This window comes from Pogona vitticeps, chromosome 2 (assembly GCF_051106095.1).
Source record: "Pogona vitticeps strain Pit_001003342236 chromosome 2, PviZW2.1, whole genome shotgun sequence".
Lineage (NCBI taxonomy): Eukaryota > Metazoa > Chordata > Lepidosauria > Squamata > Agamidae > Pogona > Pogona vitticeps.
Genome location: NC_135784.1, coordinates 138,978,195 through 138,999,366, shown reverse-complemented (window position 1 = coordinate 138,999,366; position 21,172 = coordinate 138,978,195). Strand labels below are relative to the sequence as shown.

The 21,172-nt window shown below is 40.8% G+C and overlaps 1 protein-coding gene across 6 annotated transcripts in view; it reads right to left on the bottom strand.

The window, feature by feature from the left end:
- Nucleotides 1-21,172, bottom strand: part of CCDC57 (coiled-coil domain containing 57) — a 68,388-nt gene that overhangs the window by 32,822 nt on the left and 14,394 nt on the right. For all 6 annotated transcript variants that reach the window (XR_013541021.1, XR_013541022.1, XM_020814675.3 and 3 more), the window contains exons 8-11: nt 13,801-13,959; nt 9,967-10,129; nt 9,435-9,569; nt 232-436 (exon numbers count right to left, since the gene is read on the bottom strand). Coding sequence is in view for 4 of the 6 variants with exons in the window: in XM_020814675.3 (XP_020670334.3) it covers nt 232-436; nt 9,435-9,569; nt 9,967-10,129; nt 13,801-13,959 (662 nt within the window). In the remaining 2 variants the exon portion in view is untranslated. The remainder of the gene's footprint in view (nt 1-231; nt 437-9,434; nt 9,570-9,966; nt 10,130-13,800; nt 13,960-21,172) is intronic.

Below are 21,172 nucleotides of genomic sequence, written 5' to 3'. Positions count from 1 at the left end.
CCTATCTGTTCAAATATAGCTTTAGTTTTATCTGTAGTGAAATCAAGATAATTTTTTGCTATGGTTGTAAGCCTTATGTCAGAATTTATTGAAATCCTCAACGGAAAAAATAAAAATTGATGTTGAAAGGAAAAACACTGGAAGAAGAGAAACATCCTCTTGAAAGAGATGCAGGGAAAGTGGTCTGTACCAATGTTACTCAGTAACATTTATCCCAATACACTGTATTACCAGGAGTGAATGAAACTGTAGCTGAATTAGCCGGATCCACATCTTGTGTTTTCATTTTGGAATGGGCAGAGGAAGTTGTCTGATAATTAAGAGTCTCCATTTCTCTTCTCATTTCTGCAATAACAGCCCGCAAGGTACTATTTTGTTCTTGTAATCTCTTGATATCAGCAGAAGGAAAAGCTTGTTCAGTGATTCCTGCAGCATCCTAGAGAGTAACCAAATAATTAGAGAAGCACACAAGAAATATACTCCAAGAAGAAAATTTGACACTAGGAAGCAAACAAGCAAGCAAGCACGCACAATTGCACTGAAAATAATGCGAGGTTTCCTTAAAAAGCTACAGTGGTGCCTTGCTAGATGATGAAATCATCGTCTAGTGAAAAGCATTTCTCTATTGGAATGCATTGAAATCTGTTTAATGCATTCCAATGGGGAAGAATCTTCGTTGTCTACTGAAGATCGGCCATAGGAAAGCAGCTTTGCAAACCGCCAATCAGCTGTTTAAATCGTTGTCTTGCAAAGCTTAGGTCCCGGAAACACCTGTTTTGCAAGCGCAGAGGGAGCTGTCAAAATCGTCTTCTAGCGAAAATCTAAACCAGGCTTGTCCAACCTGCGGCCCGAGGGCCGCATGTGGCCCAGGTCGCCTTGTAATGCGGCCCAGTGCAATTTTTTATTTTTAAAGAAATTCCAAAGTTTCAAAATACACTGATGGCACTTGTGGCCGGAATGCGGCCGGTGCATGTCACAACAGTAGAGGGGGAGAGAGGGAAGGAAGGAAGGAGTGGGAGGGGAGGGGAGAGGGGGGCTGCGTGACTGCATTGCGCCATCCCCGTCAATAGGTGGACCCCCTCCCGGCCCCATAAAGCCACCGGAGTCGAAGCTGGCAGCGTCTGCTGTCTGAGATTGCAGCTGCCGGTAAGCGCGCTTGAAGTGGGGCTGCGGAGGATGGCTAGGGCTGCCCCCCCATGCGGCCCAAACCAAATTTATGTGAGGCCCAAACCAAATTTTCATCTTCTAATGTGGCCCAGGGAAGGTGAAAGGTTGGACACCCCTGATCTAAACATTGTCTAGCAAAATTCCCCCATAGGAATCACTGTTTTGCGAATCGCTATAGCGATTACAAAAAGTCAATGTCTAGTGAAAAAACTATCATGCGGGCAACTGTCTAGTGAGGCACCACTGTATTTAAAAAAACAGTAAATTGCAGCACAGAATTGCCACTAATTAATAAGTTGCCACTTGCATTTCTCATCACGTCATATCACACGACTGGCACACAGAATAGAAGTGGCAGCTCAGTAAATAGTGATAATCCACCAGTATGCTGTTTGTCATTGCACTAATGTCAGTATAAATAATTACAGTGGTGCCTCGCACAACGATTGCTTCATACAACGATGAATTCACACAGCGATGGGTTTTTTTGAGGAATTTCCCCCATCGTTTAACGATGTTCTCTATGGGGGAATTTCACTTAACGATGTCCCTTTTTGCTCATTTAAAAGTGTCTTAAAATGTTTGAAACCTGTTTTAAATGCTTGGATTCCATAGTGCACCTTGTGAAACATGTGCAAACTTAATTTGGTTTTGTTCTGAGTCTTCATTAATTTTTGATGATTTTTTTATTTTCCCCATTTAAATCAATTGAATGGACAGTTCAATTCATTTAAATAGGGAAAACAAAAAATCACCAAAAATTAAGGACGACTCAGAACAACACCAAATTAAGTTTGCGTAGGGTTCAGGAGGTGGGCTAACAACTGCAAGCATTTAAAACCTGTTCCAAACATTGTAAGACACTTAAAAATGAGCGAAAAGGGACATCAGAAAAGACTTCAAAAGCACTGAAGCCGGCTTCAGTGCTTTTGAAGCTCTTCCGTTTTCGCTCATTTTTAAGGGTCTTACAATGTTTGGAACAGGTTTTAAATGCTTGCAATCGTTAGCCCACCTCCTGAACCCTATGCAAACTTAATTTGGTGTTGTTCAGAGTCGTCCTTAATTTTTGGTGATTTTTTGAATTTTCTCTCATTGGAATGTATTGAACTTTCCGTCCAATGCATTCCAATGAGAGAAAATTCAAAAAATCACCAAAAATTAAGGACGACTCAGAACAACACCAAATTAAGTTTGCATAGGGTTCAGGAGGTGGGCTAACGACTACAAGCATTTAAAACCTGTTCCAAACATTGTAAGACACTTAAAAATAAGCAAAAAGGGACATCGGAAAAGACTTCAAAAGCACTGAAGCCGGCTTCAGTGCTTTTGAAGCTCTTCCGTTTTCGCTCATTTTTAAGGGTCTTACAATGTTTGGAACAGGTTTTTAATGCTTGCAATCGTTAGCCCACCTCCTGAACCCTAGGCAAACTTAATTTGGTGTTGTTCTGAGTCGTCCTTAATTTTTAGTGATTTTTTGAATTTTCTCTCAATGGAATGCATTGGACGGAAAGTTCAATACATTCCAATGAGAGAAAATTCAAAAAAATCACTAAAAATTAAGGACGACTCTGAACAACATCAAATTAAGTTTGCATAGGTTTCAGGAGGTGGACTAACCATTGCAATCATTTAAAACAGTGTCCAAACATTGTAAGACACTTTTACAGGAGCGAAAAAGGACTTCGCAAAGGCATTGAAATGTATTGAGTCGGCTTCAATACATTCCAATATAGGAAACATTGTTTCACTCAACGATGTTTCCTATGGGGATTTTCACTGAACGATGGCAATCTGTTCCAATTGGAACGGATTAACCAGTTTTCAATTCATTCCTATGGGAAATGGTGTTTCACAGAACGATGTTTCACACAACGTTGATTTTTTTGGAACCAATTAACATTGTTGTGTGAGGCACCACTGTATAGGGTTTTTGCCAGTTATGTGTCACTTGCAGAAAAGAATAACAAGGTGTATGTTTGGCCATTTACTATACAATAGATCTTGAATGTGCTATGTCAGACCATCTCACTGGATCTGTCCAATATATTAGCTTGGATCCTGAGAAGAACCAGTCAGAGGAAATACAGTCTTCTCACCCCATCCTCTCTGCAGCAAATATAACCATGAGCTCCCTGAAATGTTTCTCCTGAGGATCAAAATATCCTTTTGAGTTGAGCAAATGTAATTTGGGGTGTGAACAGGTTCCAAAAAATGGAAAAGGACACTTTCATAAGTGGAAACAGCTCCTTGCTGTAAAAAGTTGTTAAAATGTAGTTAGAAGGTTTTCCAAGGATCATAACCATAAAGCGAATAAAATAACTGCACATATGCTTCACTTTAAGAATTCATGACAGCTAATCCCACAGTGAAAACAAGCATTATCAGCATCTACAGACTCAGAGTTAGTTGGGGGAAGCCCATCACAAAGATTTCAACATGTTTTATATGCAGCAGTTCTAGGTTCAATCCCTGGCTAAGACAGATTTTTGCATCAGACTGTGGAAAGGTATTTCAAACAAAGCAGACAAAACAGAGGTAGGCATCAAACTGTTGGTTTAATGGTTTATGTACAGAAACTTAAATCTGTGTCAACAGGCATCTCAAAAAAAAAACTCATATAATTTTATCATAACTTCATAAAATGTGGTTCCTCTTGATCTTGTCTAACATAACATTCCAAAGATGTATTTATAGGGTGTCTGGGCAGGATTCAGGTCTCAAAGGAGACAGGAGCGTGTGTGATTTTTGCTATTTTTATCTCATGTTACAGCACCCATTCCAACTTCTCCCAAAAAGTTGGGTGAACCTTCCAGAACAGTACCTGAGGTGGTACTGAAAGGTGCAGGGGTAAATGAAAATTGTCACTTTGCTTCCTTCTCCTACAGAGCGTCTCCGCTGGATTTTAATTGTCTCTGTTAATAAAATGAACGCTAACATTTATGTCCATAGAAGGTCAGCTGAGTCAAATTCTGAATGCTTACTAACCACACTAGACACTTGCTTTCTGGCATTTTTCACAATATTCCCAATTAGTGGTGTATTCTTGTTCTGCTTTGCTTCAGTTTTCCATAATGCATGATGCATGCTGGTCTTCACATTTTCTGGGTGTGGGTCACTTAATGTGCTTATAGGTGTTTTTTCTGCTGGTCAGTCTCTACCCCTCCATGCCTTACTACTGCTCCTATTTGTTGTTTATATATATATAATATATATATCAGCCATTCCTGTGATTTGTTCTCCAATCTTTTGGAGGGAGAGAGAGAGAGAGTACTCCTTTGAGCACAGATGAGGTGGCTGCTTGTGATACACAGAACAAGGCTGAATCTTTAAATGTATGGAAAAATCACTGAGCATTTGTGGTGGTGGGTGAATACAGATACACTGGCAGAAAGACTAGAATGATAAAACAAGTACTGTAATCAGATTTTGTTTCTGAGAGTTACATTATCAAAGTCTACACTTTAAAAACATAACTTTAAAAATGTAAACCAGCAGAATATTTTCAGTCCTAAATTCTAATGCATAATTTTCCTAACTGGCTTGGTCAATTTCTGTGATTTAGTTTATGGCAGGTTTCAGTTTACACTTCCAGATTTTCAGAGAAGATACACATTTAGAGCAACAATAACTACTAGCCGAAAAATTCCTTGAGTCTTGGAGTGTGTGGGAAAAGGCTTCCAGGTCACCACAGGTAACCACTAGTAGGCAACCACTTGAGGGCAGCACAATATATTTCTCCCTTCAATATTCAAAAACTTGGCATCACTGTTTTGTTAAGAAAAGCCATTAACAGGGGAAGGGGAATCACCACTAAAAGAACAGAGCAGTTATCAGGAATGCTATGGCAGTGATTCACATACCATAAGGGATTTCAGTCTGGTACAGGGGTTGGAATTACAGACAGGAATAGTGCCGACAACAGTGAAGAGCACTGAGGATTTATGGATTTTGGTTACACTTCCATATCTTCCTGCACTGGTTTACTTGGCAGATAGAGAACAAGTATTTGCAAATGAGCAAATCTCCTTTAAATAATATACCTTACTTTTGCTGGTCAATGACCGTAATAAAACATTTATTATTATTAATGAGCAAATCTCCAAGATTAATACCAAAGCTGAGGACATACTGGAGCTGCTGAAACAAATGTTTATTCTATGAATGGAAAGGCAAGTGGCAAAAGAACCAAGCAGGAATTTGTAAAGAGAGGTTTCCATAATACACGTGTCATAGCTGAAAAGGCTGAAACTTTCACACAGCTCAGCCAAGAAGGAAACCCTGGAAGAATTCAGGTACAGATATTAATGTACATCAGCAGGTTCAAGCAGCAATTCCTGCTGGGAGCACTGGGATATGGGAAAGGCTTTAATCTCCACTCCAGCCCTACAACCTCATTCATAGATCTCAGGTAAACCTCCCCATATATACAGTTGCAATGTACTGCACAGGTTGCCTTAATGCATTTCTGTTAACTGAAAAGATGGATTTGATTACATTTTTTAAAAATTAACTGAAAAAGCCCTCTGACATCTTTTAACAACAAGAAAATGTTTTTTAAACAAAGACTATGAAAAACATGGGAATGCAAAAGTGCTGGAACCTCCTCAAAACATGGTGGAATTGCTCTCCAAACCTTCTGGAAGGTATAAAGGAAACCTTTGAGGAAAAACAAGTTTGACACAGGGAGAACAGGGAGTCTAGAAGAACTAGGGGCTGGAAAAATGGCACATGGTTACATGCTGCCCATCTCTACTACAGAGTCTGGTCTCCAAATATAATGCAACACTCTGGTTCTCTCACTGCATTAGCTTTATGTTATGCCCATGATGGTTACATTTTCCTTTAAAGCCAAGCCCTCTAAATTCCCAAGTTCAACATCTGGTGACACAATTTAATTCCTCAATAATATTTTTTCTTGTATTATTTTTGCATTTTATTCCTTCATAGAGCCTCTCAAGCTCAAGTATCTTGTACACCAGTGGTTATCAACCTGGGGTACATGAACTCCTCCCAGGGGTACAAACCAGGAAATTTAGGGGTATGAAAAAATTGGATAATAGAATAAAAAGGCCTCAGGAAGTGGAAGGCAGTGGACCAGAGTGTGAAACATTATGGACTGGTGTTCAGACAAAGCTTCAGTGCCAAGGCCTGGGTGGGGGAAAGGGAAGCAAGCCATGCCATACAATCTGTCCCTGCCTTTGGTTCCTGCAGTCTGGCTAAGAAGACAGGGCTGTATGGTGTTGAGAGCCTCATGATCAAGGGGGTGGGGGCCGCTTGGTGCCACATTTTGGGTCTTCTGATTGCCAAGATGGTGGCTCCCCTTGCAGAATGGGGCCGGGCTGGCATGGGAAAGAAGGGCTGGCAAGGCAAGGTTGCCACTCCTCGGGGTTGTGCTATGCCAGTTACTTCAAAGAAGGAAAGAAGGTGGGGGAGGGGAGGGAAGGAGCCAGGTTGGAAGATGGCCAGGGACAAATGGAAGCCTAGAGGTGAGGAGTGGGGTGGGCCAACATAATAAATGGATACATGTCTGTTTTGTTCTTTTGGTGATGGTGGGAGGTACAATTTATGGAACTGTACACATTTATGGAATTTACCAAGGGATATGCAGGTGAAAAAAACTCTGGGAACTATTGCTCTATATAACAGTTACAAATATAGCTTGATAGACATTGGCTACAATCCTGTTCATTTGTGCTAATATGCAGTCACACATGCAATTGTGCAAGCTTCCCCTGCCCCACCAGTAGCATTGCATCTACATGTCTGATCTCTGATCAGGCGCATGACTGATCACACAACAGGGGATCTGTTGGAGAGGAATTACCCAAGCACAATTCCACTTAGGCATATAGGAAATGGGAACAAGGATTTTGGGCACTATATAGTGTTTCACAGGAAAGAAAAAGTGCATTTCATTTTGAGGACAACTCCTCAGAAAGAAGCTTATAATCTGTTTAGTTTTCTCAAGTCTAGTCTCCAAGATACAGTATACAGTATTTGCTACAGTCTAAAGCAGAAATTGCTCCTTGATAAACTGAAGCTCTATCTACTACGTTATTTAAAAGAGATAGTCTATAGAGAGATTTCACTCATCTTCCTATTTTTGGCTGCCCACAAACTGCACTAGAGCCAGTTGCCCACATATTATAATCTTCAAGGGCAGAGGGAAATGAAAATGACTCTGCAAAAAAAAAGCCACTCTCTTTCAGTGTGTTTCAGGAAACAAAGCCTTTCAAAGCTAGCCACAACATCATACTAATGTACGCTAAATAGAGCAAAGAACAAAAATCAGCTGAAGCAAACAGTCATGTAGTCCCAGAATCACATTTCTAGTCCATAACTTTGCCTAATGATTACAAGAACTAACTCTAAATACACTGTAAGAATAACCATATGTTTTCATATTCATGCTTTCTCAAGCCAAGATGCTACAAAATGTTATCCCTGAATGGCTAGCTTAGACCATATCAACAACCAAGTTTCCTCATATAAGCCCATGTGTGCTTCAGCTTACTGGCAATTTGAATCTGCATAAAGAGGTTAGTTTTGTTTCTGGGAAGTCAAAATTATCTCGAGGCATATTAACAACCAGAAAAACAAAGATGGATAAAATCCTGCAAGAGAAATGTTTTTATCTTACAATCTAAGATAAAAACCAAATAGATAAAGTTTAATAATTAAAATCAATTGAAATACACATTTAATAACCACACACAACACCTACAGCCGCTGAAAGCCATGCTGTATCATGCTACCTATTTTAGGCAACTTTAAAAACATATATATTTTGAGGGAATCTTGAGGAGGTGTCTGATGTTGACCCATTTTAAATACATACTTGGCAGTCATCTTTACAGCTAGACTTGGTCTAACAATAAGCTCATACTTTCACCCCCTGTCTAAGGGAGCATAGTTTTTCTTTCCATAAAATGTACTAAGGCTTCTTCAGATACTACTTGCAGATTCATAAACTGGATTAGACCACTTGAAATACGCACACATCATCGTTCACAAGGATACAAGTGTGCAAATTAGCTTCTGTACAGCAGACATCTGCAGCTGAGATCTAGTTTTACCAGAATGACGTTTACAACATTGTATGGACAACATATTGCTGCCTATATTCAGGGTACCTTTACAAAATAATGCTATATAGGTGATTATTTTAATCCCAGAAGAAAACCATCCTGTAGACATCAGTAAAAATGTAGGAGGATGAGCCAAATAGAGATCTTAATGTAGGGATCTTGACTTACTTGCCACTCTTAGTAAGTCCTGCATTAAGATACTGTTCTCAAACAGTAAGGCTGAAGGCCACTTGCAGGTAACATGCCTCATTTGCCCTAAGCCAGCAGGCATCCCCTCCTCCTTTCCCCAAATCTCCAGACTAAGCCCTCTACAGCTTTGTGAAACAAGAATGGCCACATGAAAAAGAGGACAATGTTCCTGCATCTTTAATAGCAGTATCAAATAGGTCATTCAATAGGTATTGTTTGTACAAACAACGACTGAATTTTTTTTGATCAACACTACTGTTAACGATGATTAGGGACATGGTGGCACTGCAGGCTAAACCGCAGAAGCCTGTGCTGCAGGGTCAGAAGACCAGCAGTCATAAGATCGAATCCACGCAATGGAGTAAGCTCCCGTTGCTTTGTCCCAGCTCCTCGCCAACCTCGCGGTTCGAAAGCATGTAAATGCGAGTAGATAAATAGGTACCATCTTGGTGGGAAGGCAAAATGGCGTCCCCTAGTCATGCTAGCCACATGACAATGGAAACTGTCTTCGGACAGGCGCTGGCTCTATGGCTTGAAAAGCGGGATAAGCGCCGCCCCCTAGAGTTGGAGACGACTGGACTAAAAATGTCAAGGGGAACCTTTACCTTTACTGTTAACGGTATAGGATCCCTGTTGTCTTTCATATGACCATCTGATGTGTAACTGATGTGCTGGATATCAAGGCTGAGTGTACGTGTGTGTTTTGTTACATATACGCTGAATATACATTGGGAAGCCACACCCACTCATAACTTCTTCATGGGTTGGGTTGCCTAGTGTACCTTACTTGGAAATAATTTAACTTCAACTGTTTTGTCACATTTGTAGTTTTGGTTAGGACACAAAATCCTAGACAAATTATGTGCCCTTGATAAAAATATCTTAGATTAATAGCATTGCTGCTCTCTCAGAAGCAAGTTTCAGTTCACTATGAAGTGAACTGTTCTAGGATTAGTTCAATAAAAAAAAATAGCATTACGTCATTCTAACCTGTTTCTCTCCCGTTGGTACATGACTATGTTTCTGAAGTTCCTGAATGACGTGATCTCTCTCTTGAGTTACAGCTGACAGGAGTATTTCCAATTCATGTAACCTCTGTTCCTTCTCTTTTAGTTCAGCAGTAACCTACAAAGTAACATTATAGTCAGTTCAAAAGGCTACCCTCAAGAGACATCTACCTTAGCTTCAAGCAGTATTGTTATCCTACCAAAACCACCATAATCTCCCTTCCTCTCTAAATAAAACATCTGCATATTTAGACAGAAAGTACTGTTTTGTAATAACATAAGCACTGCTTTCTCAAAAAGATAGAATTCACCATGCTAAGTCAGTAAGTCATTCACTATCATATATCAAAGATAATGTTCCTTATAGGAAGGACCACTGCAAAAAGATGTGACCATCAAATGGTTGCTAGAAGCACAAGAAGAAACACTAGTCTTCAAACAACCAGATCTTCCATCTGAAAGACAGATCACTAATATTCTGTGCTAAGCTGCAGGGAATGTGAGACAATTCTGACCTGATCCCTAGCTGTTGACAAGCTCTGGATCAGAGCCTCTGATTTCTGATATTGGTCCCTTTCAACATTCTCGCAACGCCGCTGCCAGTCCAACTCAATTTGTACTTTAGCCTTTTCTAGAACTTCTTCTCTTTCTGCTGCTAGTGAAAGCTGCTGTTTATACCTAAGACAGAGAGAAAGAAAAAGACAATTTTCCAGAAGGGAAAGATGACGTTCAATATTACTAATGGTCTATTGCAACAAAACATTCACTAAAATTTTAAAAACCCTTTACAAGTGATGTGTGCATCATAGAACATAAAGAACAGTTGTTTACAGCTAGTCTCATGGTCAGTGTATGAGATAATCACTAAAACCTTCTGGAATACAGATTAAGAAAAGGTTTCACCCATATGTAGCTGAGAGAGAATGTTTAAGCAGTCTAGGAGGTTATTCACCCCAAAATACATTTCTTCCTACAAGCTTAAATTTTTAATAAAATAAAATAAGAAATAAAAATTACAGTTTATTTTAACTGTAAGAAGCCTTGTAGTATACCGGGGGTGGGGGTGGGGAGCTAAAGTTTGAAAACATATAAATGAAACCAGATAGCAAGATGTAAGAGTTTCATACACAAATATAAAAGAAACTATGACAAGTAAAAGTTACTAATGTAATACCACAATGGAAACACAAAAAACAATATGAGAAAGCAAGGTTACATATATATGTAAAGAACATGAAAGGGAAAGCAGGTACAGGCTTGGAATCTGCTGCTTGCCTGGATTAAATGATTTACTTATTACATTTACATCCTGCCTCCCTTCCATGTATGATCAAGGTGGCAAGCATGTCCCCTTTATCTTCACAAAAAACCTTGTGAGGTAGGTCCAGTTAGATTAAGTAATAGTAGCTAGCCCAAGGTTACCAAGTGAATTTCATGTCTGAATGGGAATTTTAAATGGAGTCTTTCCAGCACCAAACTGAAATTCTAATGACTAAAAGCATGCTGCTTATATACTGCCCCATAGCACTTAAGGCACTCTCTGGGAGATTTAAAAGCTGCACATTGCCCCCTCCAGCGAGCTGGGTACTACACTGCACTGGCTCTGTGCATGACTTTATTCCCACTGGATGACCTTAATACTTGGGTGATCTCTCATGTTAATACCATCTGAGCCGGTTATTTCTTAATTAGTTGCAAGGAATAGCATTTGAGAGTGCATGTCACTTGTGTCAACCCGTATGCTCAGTTCTGATATTATTCTGTCTTAAAGGCTACTGGCTGTTTATAGAAAACGCGGTAGAGGAGTGAACCACGTTACAACATGGTAACAGGAGCTTCCATGTCCATCTCCTGGGTTGTCTGCTGGCAGAGTACCAGAAATCACTAGTTTCATCTCTGCAGATGCACCTGGCTCTCCCCCCCTCCTGCCCCTCTCTTAAAAGGCCAATAGTCTGTAAGAGAAAAGGTCAAGAATCCTTTATGCAATAGACAGACATGACTGACACTGACATTAATGATCACAGATATTACTTTCTCTAGGCTAAGAAAAGTTTTTCTATGGTGAGCAAGAGCAGGAAACCAGCTTTTTGCTACATGAATGAATCTATATTATCACTTCTCATGGCAAGATTATCAGTGGCAAGAGGTACCCTACAATGCCCAAATCCACTACAGGGTTAATGGTAACTGCATGCCACGTTAATCTCTGTTTTCTGATCACAGGGCCCCTCACAGTTGAATCTGGAGGACAAAATGTAAAAGACAGCCTTTGCTTCCAACAAAACAGCAGTCTCAAGTGCAGCACTTCATCTTTTTCTTTAAGAATGAATGCACCCATTCACTTTTATGGAAGGAAGTTAATAGGTAGACTCAGAGACTGTGCTAGAGAAGCAGCCAGATCTCCTTCTCCCTGATTTCAGATGTGGGAATATCAATGCCTCTTTCTCAACTGTCAGAATGATCACAGGCTCTTTCTTTTTCTCACATTGTGTGCTCAGATGAAATTCAGCCAGCCTTTTATGTATGCACATTAGGGGTATGCATGACAAATTTTTCCTTATTTCCTTGGTAATTTTTGTGTACCAATCCTTTATTTTTTTTTTTTTACATAAAATGGAAAACCTCTTTCAGGTTTCTCATTCATGCTTCCCCATTCACGTTTTCTGGCACTCCTAAAACCCTTAAAAAAAACTTCTTTAAAACTACTCCAAAAAAGCACAGGCAAGACAAAAGTGAATAAAGATTAGTGCCTTGCTCTAATCAGGCAGTATAACATAGAAGAAATAAATCCATTCCAAAAGCAGGCAAGAGTACATGGGAAAAGAGAAAACAGTTTGCTACCACCCATCCATCACAACAGATCACTGGGACTGGGCAGCACAATGCAAAAAAAGGCAAAAAGCAGCCAGACAGCCAAAAATTGGCAGCCTGGCAGAAAGACACCCACTCGACAAAACAGCCACCAACAACACAACACCAAGAACAACAAGAATGTGGTCCAAGCTATGTCCCAGCAACAACAATACCCACCCACACAGCCCAGTGGTACAATGGCACAATCATAAAGTCCACCCTGCTTACCTATATGCCTCCAAAAAAGCAAACAAAATGGTCCCCCAAATGCCCCCAAATATAACCTTTAACAGAATAAATACACAGCAAATTAACCAAATAACATTTTACAAACTCAATAAGCAGAAAAACCAGCCATTCACCTCACACAAGGAAAAAGCAGCATGTGCACAGCCCTCCCGTCCCCCAAACCAAAAGCAAGCAAACAAATATAAGAGAAAAATACAATTACAGGCCCCTCCCGAATAACAAAACCTACCATAATATAAGGAGATTTCTCTCCCTTCTATCACTAAATGCATTATCTTCTAATTCTTTGTGTCCAGCAGGCAATAACTCAATAAAAGACACCAAGGTGGGGGCGGGAGAAGAATCCACAAAGAAATTTAGGGTGGGAAATCAAAATAATAATAATCCCAGATACACTGCCACAGGCAGGCTGTCTGGTAGCACCAAAATAATTTGAAGAACCTGGGGGGGTGTCCTCAAAAGAAAGAAAAAGGGTAAAAAAGGAAAGGCTCCAAGATGGAAGAACAGCAGGCAGGTACCAATCAAAGATGGAGGATACCAGAAGTAGAACACACAGCAATCCCATAAGGAATACTGAAGCAAGGAGCACTTCCTTATTAGGCTCCAGGTCCTCTTTATACATTTAAAATTCTTACTATCTCCACTAGACTTTCTATTGGATACTGATAGCCCTTGCAATGCTACTGTGACACAAAAGGGACAACAATAGTTTACACAAAAGAAACATGAACCTTTCATGAATCCCTCTTTTGTAAACATTAATAATTTGAGTTTTAGGGATTCTCCTTCAGAAATCACCAAAAGAATATGAATTATACAAAACACAGCCTCTTACATGTTTGAGGACTTTCATTTAAACCTGAAAGGCCAATCTCTAAATGCATATCCTGATCCCTAATATAAGACCCGTATTCAATTCCTTGGTAATAGTATAATAATCGCAATAGTGTGATATTAGACTATTCCATAAGAACCACATGTGAAGTGTATCATACAGCTCAAGCACTGATCAAAGTGAATTATTTTATTCAGAAGAAAAGGGCTGAGATGCAACAACAAAAAGCTGGTGAGAAGAAAGCTACAGGTATAAACAGAGAACATAGCATAGAGTTTTTATTGAGAAGAACGGATGGTTATTTGCTGTACTTGGAGAAGAAACAATATCTTGCACTGAGTTAACATGTAGAGAACAAATAAAGTGTCAAACATAAAATCAGGACACCTTGCCTGGCCAAAAAACTGTTTACCTTTCAATGTCTTGCGGTAAGGTGGTCAGTTGTGTTCTTAGCTTAATCTCTTCCTCTTGCAGTGCATGTATCTGAAGATCTTTTGAAACTAGCTCCCTAGACAGCCGAGCTACCTGAGATTCCCAACTTGTTTTCATTGCCTTCAGCTCTTGTTCACATCTATAAAAACATGCAGAACATACATTTGATGACATTAATTTTTTTTGCATTTTAAGCAAAACAGGCCTGCAAAGAAAAAAGCAATGAGAGAGAGTAGTCTGAAAAATGTTCAAAACATTTAAGCAAAGGACAGCTTTACATAAAGTGAAGTGACATTTGCATGGCATTATAATGATATAGGAAAATAGTAATCCACAATGGCTTTATATACAGAGAAATTTCAGACAATTGGTTCAGTTCAACTGAGAACAGGAGAAAGATGCGTCATCTTAACTCAAGATGTATTTGCAGACAATCGTTTTAATACACTCCTCTTGTGTATTTTGTAGTCCACAATTGCATCTTAAGCACAAAATATGTTTTGGGAAGTAGTACTTCAGATTTCTTCTGGTTAAATGAATCAACAACTTCAGATATATTTTATCATGTTAAATTGCTTTTTATCAGGCAGAAAATACTGTGTGGGGAAAAAGAATGAAAGAGAAGCAATCATATTCTTGGAATAGGTAGAACATGTAGAAAAAAACAGACTTCTTCCATTTCCTCCCTAATCTCCAAAAAGCTATCCAAAAGGCATTGTTTCTCAAAATGTAATTTATCTCATTCAAAGTGAGTTGTCTGTCTTCAGGAGCTCCAGAAAACCCAAACATTTAAACAAATTAAATTTTGAATTCAATTTTATCCTTAATTCTTCTTAATCCTACATTAAATATAAAATAATTCAGATGACAGTACAGTGGTGCCTCAATTTACGAAATTAATCCGTACTGGACCAGTGGCTGTAACTTGAAAATTTTGTAAATTGAAGCACCATTTCCCATAGGAATGCACTGAAAACCGATTAATCCATTCTGGCCAAAGGAAAAAAAAAATCCTGGGCTTCCAATGCTGCAGGGACGGGAGGCAGAGGGCAGCGGAGGGATTTGGATGCCCAGGAAGCCGGCACCCGGCACGGAGGTTGGGGTGGCTTTTGGCTTCCCGGGCTTCCGTCCCTGCTGCCTCCTGCAGCGGGGACGGGAGGCAGAGGGCAGCGAGGGCAGTGAGGACAGGAGGCAGAGAACAGTGGGGGCGGCTCTGGAAGCCCAAAGCCGCCCCGACCTCCGTGCCAAGTGCCGGCTTCCCGAGCTTCCAAAGCCCCAGCACCTGGCTCAGCAGTTGGGGCGGCGATGGAAGCCTGGGAGGCTGACCCTCCTTTTCCTAACCATTGGGGCAAAGAAGCAGCCTCTTCTCCACCAACGTTTTGAATTCCCCATCTTTTTTTCCCTGCCTTTTTCTATTTGTAACTGGAAGCTCCGGCCACAAGTCGAAGCAAAATATTGCAGCTGGACCTTTTTGTAACTCAAAATTTTCGTAAGTAGGGACATTGTAAGTCGAGGCCCCACTGTATTATCATTCTTGTTTCATGAAGAATAATCTTTCTGAGAGACAAAAGAAGTGATGATGAATTTGAAAATACAGAGTAACATATTAATGTTATATTATGAATATAGAATCCACACATGCAATAGTGCATACAAACATTATGTAGTTGAACATTTGAAAGGTATTACATGCACCACAATTTACTCTGTTCAGCATGATCCCCACCACTGTTTGTGCAGCATTTTCAGATGGTTGGTACAGTTGTTATGGGGAATATTCACTTCCACCAGCTTGCAACACATACCCAGAAGTGGATCCAACACCTCTTTATGTGCAGGAAGAAAAAAAGTGCACCAAACTTTCTATTACAATGCACTCCCTACTTCTTATAAGGAACTTTATGTACCAGGGACATGGTGGCGCTGCTGGCTAAACCGCAGAAGCCTGTGCTGCAGGGTCAGAAGACCAGCAGTTGTAAGACCGAATCCACGCGACAGAATGAGCGCCCGTCGCTTGTCCCAGCTCCCGCCAACCTAGCAGTTCGAAAGCATGCAAATGCAAGTAGATAAATAGGGATCACCTTGGTGGGAAGGTAACAGCGTTCCGTGTCTAAGTCACACTGGCCATGTGACCATGGAAGATTGTCTTCAGACAAAACGCTGGCTCTATGGCTTGGAAACGGGGATGAGCACTGCCCCCTAGAGTCGAACACAACTGGACAAAAAATTGTCAAGGGGAACCTTTACCTTTACCTTTTTAATCTTTATGTAAGAAATTATAGCATAGGAAACAAATGTAAGTATTGGCTACTAGACACAGGGAACCTGAGTTTCAAAGTGTTTTTAACATAGTACAGAATATAAATCAGGAAAAAAACATGCCATTGTATGTACATATAGTGCAACAATGTTTAGCATGTTGTACAACTTCTGTTTGTTCACTTCAAGATTGATGCTGTTCAACTGGGGAAGATACGGCCACATAGTCACTAAGATAAATGAATACAGTGGTGCCTCACTTAACGGGTGCCCCGTTTAACAACGAAATTGCATAGCGATTAACTTTTTGTGATCGCAATGCGATGTTCCCTATGGGGAAAAATCGCTTTGCGATGATCGGTTCGCTGTTTCACTTACCGATCATCGCATAGCGATGATTTTCCAACAGCTGATTGGTGGTTCCAAAATGGCCGGCAGGTAAAAAAAATGGCCGCCCGCTGTTTTCTGGGACAGATTCCTTGCTTACCGGGCAGCGAAAATGGCCGCCGTATGGAGGATTTTCACTTAAAGTTGAGTCTGAAGCCCATAGGAACGCATTGAAGGGGTTTCAATGCATTCCTATGGGCTTTTTAATATCAAATAGCGACGAAATCGCTTTGCAGCGATTTTTGCTGCACCGATTATCCTCACTATGCGAGGCACCACTGTATAGGGACAATATATCTGTCAATCAGTACTAGAAGACAAGCATCAGATTGGTATCAGAGATTAAAAAGGAGTGGTGGAGATTGCCACCAACCTTACATGTACCACATGTAAGAAATGTGTATGTGTTTCAGGGTGTGCTCTCTGAATACAGAAACCCAGACCTCAAAGCACTGGTTGCGGAAGGGAAGGGACCGGGCTTCTCCCGGATGGTTTCCACAGAGGGGAGCCCAGCGCCCGGGAAGGCGCCCTCGGTTCCTTAGGCCGGGGGGGGGGGGAAGGCAGCTCAGCATGAGCGGGAAGGAGCTGCTGCTGGGGACCCTGAAAGGTGAGCGTGGGCGTGGGGGCTGAGGGTGGAATTGGTGAGGCGGGGAGCAATGTAACGGGTGAAAGGCACTGCGAGAGTGCCGTAGGGAGAGTGCCTTTGAGTCCAAGCAGGTGCCTCCTTGTTAACAGGATTTGGGAATCCGGTAGTATAGAGGCTGCTCAGGTAATGCTGTGCTCGGTGCCTCGTTGCTAGGGAGATTAAATGGGTAAGGAAAGTGTCCAGTGGAAAGGGTGAGGAGGATCCCTTCTCTGCCCACCTGGACTACATTCAGGGGAGTTCCCTGAACATCATCCCCCCCCCAAATATCTGTCTGTTTGAGACCATTTGTTTGGTTTGTTGTGTCTCTCTTTTGTGCAGGGTCAGGACGACTCATCATTTTAGCCCACAGTTCAAGAGTTTAGCCGTCCCGGCCACACATTTACATGACTGCTGGTGCTTCTTTTTATTTGTGGTAACGATGCTCCCACGCTATTTAGTGGCCGTTGCCACTTGTTGCTAGACGCTGTATGGTGTGTACGAGCTCCTTCATGTCTGTGCAGAATTTTCCTAGCTAGTGTCATTCTGGCAACTCCTGCGACATTACTGGAACCAGTTGTATTGGCTCTTGCCTTTCCATTGGACCATTTCAGCAACATGGAGAGGGGGGATTTGCTGCTTGGGTAACAGCTTATCCTCCATATTACTTTACCCAGGCTTCATGCTCTGGAGAGGACACTCCTCGATTCAGAGCATGTTACCATAGTCTCTCGAGACTGAAGGATGCCTATGATGACGAGACCTCAACGCCTAGGTTGGCTCACTGACCAATATGATCAACCATTATGCTCAGCATGCATTTTCCTTACCAGACAGCTAATGCTTTCCATTTCATCAGTGAACTAAGTGCTTGTCTCTCCAGGACATTTAGAATGTTCTGTTTTAGGGAACAGGATTTGGTTTCCTTCTGAACTATAATTAGTACCACTCAGGCACTGCAGTTTCAAGAAGAAGTGGAATGCAAGAGCATACACACTGGAGAACTTGTTCTGACTGTCAAGTCTGTCACTAACTTAGTGAGTGATTCTGGAGAGGTCCCTACATTTCTCCTGTCCAGTTTTCATCAACAATAAAACAGAAACAATAACAATTTCAGTAAGACCAAATCCTCTTGTGTACAGTCTGGTGTCTACCAGCAAACAAGAGAAAAAGCAGAGCATACAATAAACAACCAAAGCACAGCAGCAGGTATTTTATTTAACGTGCATTATTTAGATATCAATTTGATTTGCAAAGAGATCTGCAAATTGTAAATTTGGGAACAACTAAGAAACGATATTTAGATTAGGGGCTTACCCCAAACCAGACAACCCAATCCTATCCCACTAATCTTCTATTATATTCAAACTCTGTAAAAAAAGTGAGATTGAGATTTTGACTTCACTGCATCTTTAGACAAATAATGTTGTAGGATGAAGGTGTTTTATACTAAGTGAAAACAAAATGGGTCCTTTGTTTAATTTTGCATTGATTCCATTTTATTTGTTGTTATTTGCTTCTTTTTTCATACAAAAGTAAACTTAAGTGAAAATGTCATTGACAGCAAATATTTTGCACACTGAAACATGTCTCACTGTGCTCACATACTGTTCCTCTCATAGATGGAAACAGAAATAACTATATGTGCAAGTCTTCAGTTTGTGCTTACCTTCTTTTACAGTTGTTTTTCTTGTTGTTACTTTCTTGGATGTCATCATTGCTATTCTGATCGTGGATGTGGCAGCTTGGAATGAAGACATTATGCTGCAGCCAAACCAGTTTTGGTGTATCATAACTCTCTTTAAGTGACCCTAAGTCTCTCTTTATATGGAAACCACTAAACAGTCCTCATCCTTTCTAGCAAGCTTTGCCCTATACTAAGCTTTGAAATGATGCTGTCAAAATCCAATATAGATCTATGGGCAGAAACAGAGAGCCCCTAATTAAAGCTGGAAGTACTTTAGTGTTGGGGGCCTTGACTGAGGCAGTCTTTCATGTCTGAGAAATCAGACTTCAAAGGAATCTTGTCCTGAAAGCCAACCACAAAACAAAGCAAGAATAATTGCACATTCTAAGAGGTCAAGGAAACTGCTGTAGTCATGGCCATATGCAATTACCCCTTAACAAATATTATTCATTGGCTAACAATTCTTCATTATATCTTTTTCAAGGGCTATTATCCTGGACATTAATAGGTTGTAGGACTCCAAATGGGCTGTTTGAATACTTCTAAATATAATCATAGTTTTCTAATGTTTGGTATCAAAAGCAGGACCCAATCGCCCTTACCCTTTGCAAGAATGAAAAGCACTTCTGCATATGCAAGGGAGAAGCACTAATACTACTTATGTCTGACACCAGTCTCAGAATCTCATAGGGTGACATGAAAAGCTGTTTGCCATGAGAAGTTTGCTGCTGAAATGGGAGAGCTAAAATTCTCTTCAGACATGCGTAAATAACTAAATACAGTATTTTGGATCTCACACGTATGGTGGGTTTGTTACTAGAGATGGGGGTGCTCATATATGAATACAAAAAGCCCCGCACAGGTGGATATAACAAAGGTACAGCCCCCTGGGGCCGGACCGTCCACTCACCTTCCACTGCCGCAGCCAGCTCCGCACTCCCTTCCCATCGCTTCAGAGCTCGCAGACTGAGAGCCACTCCTGGCAGGAGGCGGGAGGACAAGCTTTGGTGCTAGGTCTAAGAGTGGCTTGTAAATCATGAGATTCCCATCTCTATTTGTTACCCTCTATTCTTTTTTAATTTTAAAGAAATCAGAGCTATACTTAATACTTTTGCCATTCTCTGCTGAAGTGGTAAATTTTAGAGATGGGCACAAACCTTGGCTCGGAGATTTATGCCAGTTCATACACATGTCATCACAAGAGCCACACATGCCCTTCCCTCACCTCCTCAGCTGGATCCCCCACTCACCAGTTGGGACTGTGCTCCTCTCCTCCTCTTGTTTGGCTGTTCGACCTGTCCTGCCTCCTTAGCTAATCGCCTACTCAGACAAGGAGGCAGGACAGGCAAGCTCGTGCTCCTGCTGGGGACTGGTCGAACAGCTGAAGAGGAGTTGCGCTCCAACTGGTGAGTGGGTCATTTGCCAGGGAGGTGGGGGAAGGGAATGTGGTGCTGTGTGCACAAACTGTGCACAAACCTCCAATCTGAGGTTCATGTCCATCTCTAGTCAATTTAAATCAGGATTTAAGTACAATACCATAATTAGCAGGCCTCAAATGGTGAATACTGTAGTCCTTCCAAGATCTAAACATTACCAGACATTACTGGGAGTTTGCACCAGTGACCATGCAAGTACTTTTTGGTGTGCATTGTCATGTAATAATGAGGATGTATTCATTAAATCATATGGTTTTCTACATAAATGGAACAGCGATTGAATTTTAAAAAAAGAGAGGAGAAATTACCACATTAAGCTGAAATATTAATGAAATTTATGAACTCAAATACTTAGAGATGGAACTGAAGTATCTGCTTTTCCATAACTAAGACTGGGTTGAAGCATAGATTTTTAAAATACTTCTAGCAAAAATTGGTGCTTCATGTTATCAAAGAAAGAGAAGGTGCTATGGTACATTCTATCTTCCATCCTGCTGTGACCTTACCAAAATGTGACCTAGGCACTGCTTTCCCTTCCTTTCTTCCCATGCAGAAAAGACATGGAATATGTTGATTTTCTCAGCCTGTCTTGCCAAGAGCATAGCACCTCCCTTGTTCTGTGCTCACTCTTCTTGAAAGAGAAGTAGGCAACAATTTCAAGAAAAGGCAATTAACTAATTGAAGTCAAAGAGACTTGTTTCCATCTGACAGTTTCAATTCAGCAGTCTGTTTAGACTGAATATTCCTGTGAGCACAAAGAAAATCCTGATCTAGAACAGGTTCAGGAGCTAGTCTACAAGTACTTTTGGCACCTCCAGATTGGATTTTTCTGAAATTATTGGAGATTCATATGCACACAAGTTCACGGAACTCTATACCAAACTCCATATTTGAACACAAGTATTTAGCACTGTTGTCTAGAACAAGCAGTCCATCTTAGAGTTGCTTATGTACTGGAGAA